General features: G+C 42.5%; 1 protein-coding gene across 1 annotated transcript in view; it reads right to left on the bottom strand.

The window, feature by feature from the left end:
- Positions 1–1,334, bottom strand: part of LOC101852136 (homeobox protein HMX3-A) — a 3,352-nt gene extending 2,018 nt beyond the window's left edge. Inside the window, exon 1 of the mRNA XM_005089617.2 lies at positions 433–1,334. Within this exon, the coding sequence (XP_005089674.2) occupies positions 433–723 (291 nt within the window). The 5' untranslated portion in view covers positions 724–1,334. The remainder of the gene's footprint in view (positions 1–432) is intronic.
- Between the last annotated feature and the right edge of the window lie 100 nt (positions 1,335–1,434).

Here is a 1,434-nt window from a genome sequence, read left to right as displayed (position 1 = left end):
TTTTTTTTTCCTTTCCGAGGGTATCATTTACTTTTAAAAGCCATATTGGTCATTGAAATTCGAATTAATGTACTTGTATAAGCCTTATACTTTGAAACTATTGTACAAGATCTTTGAATTCCGCTGTGATGACCAAAGAGTGGCGCGTCAATACATAACATATCAGATTTCCATAATTATTGTTATATTGTTTGAGCTACAAATGTACTTCATTGTCGTAAATTTTGTTTTGTTTTGTTGGGGGGGGGGAGGCATTCTTACTTTTGGTCATTTTTTCTTGTTTGATTTTCATTTACATTTCCCTTATTTTAAGAGGGTGTGTGGGTTTTGGGGGTTTTGGTTTTTTTTGTTGGTTTTTTTTTTTGGTTTTTTTTTGGGGGGGGTTACTTTTTCGAAAGCAATACAAGCACATAGCACTTCTCCAACAATTACCTGGCTTCTGGAAAACACGGTCCTCGTCTTTTTCTTCCTCTGCTTCCTCCTCTCCTCGTCGTCGCTGTCGTCCTTGCTGTTGTTGCTGTCGTCCTTGACCCCGGCCCGGCACTCGTCGTTGTCCTCCTCCGTGGAGTCGTACATGTCCGGGGCCGGCCGCTTGAAGGGAGGCGAACCCATGCGCTCCACGACATGGGGCCGATCCACCACCAGGTCGGACTGGTGTGTGTCTGGGCTCTCCCCCCGCGAGGACAGGGGCGAGGGCGGTGGCTTCGGTGAGGGCAGACCCATGCGTGGGCCCAGAGGGTGGGGGCCTGGTGAGGGAAGAGGGAAACGATTGTTGTAGCAGTTGAGGAGAGAATGAACAGTAATTTACTCGCGATGAGATCAACTGTATCTGTAAGCTGTGTGTGTGTGTGTGTGTGTGAGAGAGAGAGAGAGAGAGAGAGAGAGAGAGAGAGAGAGAGAGAGAGAGAGAGAGAATGTAAATGCTGGTTTGGCCTTAAAGAAAATAATATGCATTTCATGATGATAATTATTTGGTTGCTCTTTGTCGATTTATTGGTTAGGCTTATGGCTTCTTAGTTGGTTGTTTGGTTAGTTGCTTAGTTGGTTGCCCAGTTGTTTGATTGGCTGCTGTCCATAAAATAGTCATTTATTCAATTATAGCAGCTGGTTTGTTTATGTACCTAAGTGACAAAAGTAATCATCAACTGTTAATTTACTGTCTTTTTTTAAAACTTGTGTCGTTTCAAGCTTCTTTCAAAAGAAAAATTAGGTTTGACGTCGGTTCAGTTATCGATTTCAGCTTTCCATAGCAAAATGCGTAAATCAAATTAGCAAATAACTAACTTGTTTGTTGTTTCGAAGCACGTGAAAAGCAAAAAGGTGATTATTAGCAGCAGATGTTAGTACATCTTAAATTTCCAGTTGTGAACAACTGAGAGGAAAGAAATGCAGAAAATGTGAAGGACAAATAAACAAGGGGGGGGGCGGAGAAGG

The sequence above is a fragment of the Aplysia californica genome, unplaced genomic scaffold (assembly GCF_000002075.1).
Source record: "Aplysia californica isolate F4 #8 unplaced genomic scaffold, AplCal3.0 scaffold00007, whole genome shotgun sequence".
Taxonomy (NCBI): domain Eukaryota; kingdom Metazoa; phylum Mollusca; class Gastropoda; order Aplysiida; family Aplysiidae; genus Aplysia; species Aplysia californica.
Note: the sequence above shows the minus strand (reverse complement) of the source record. Positions and strands in the feature narration are given on the sequence as shown.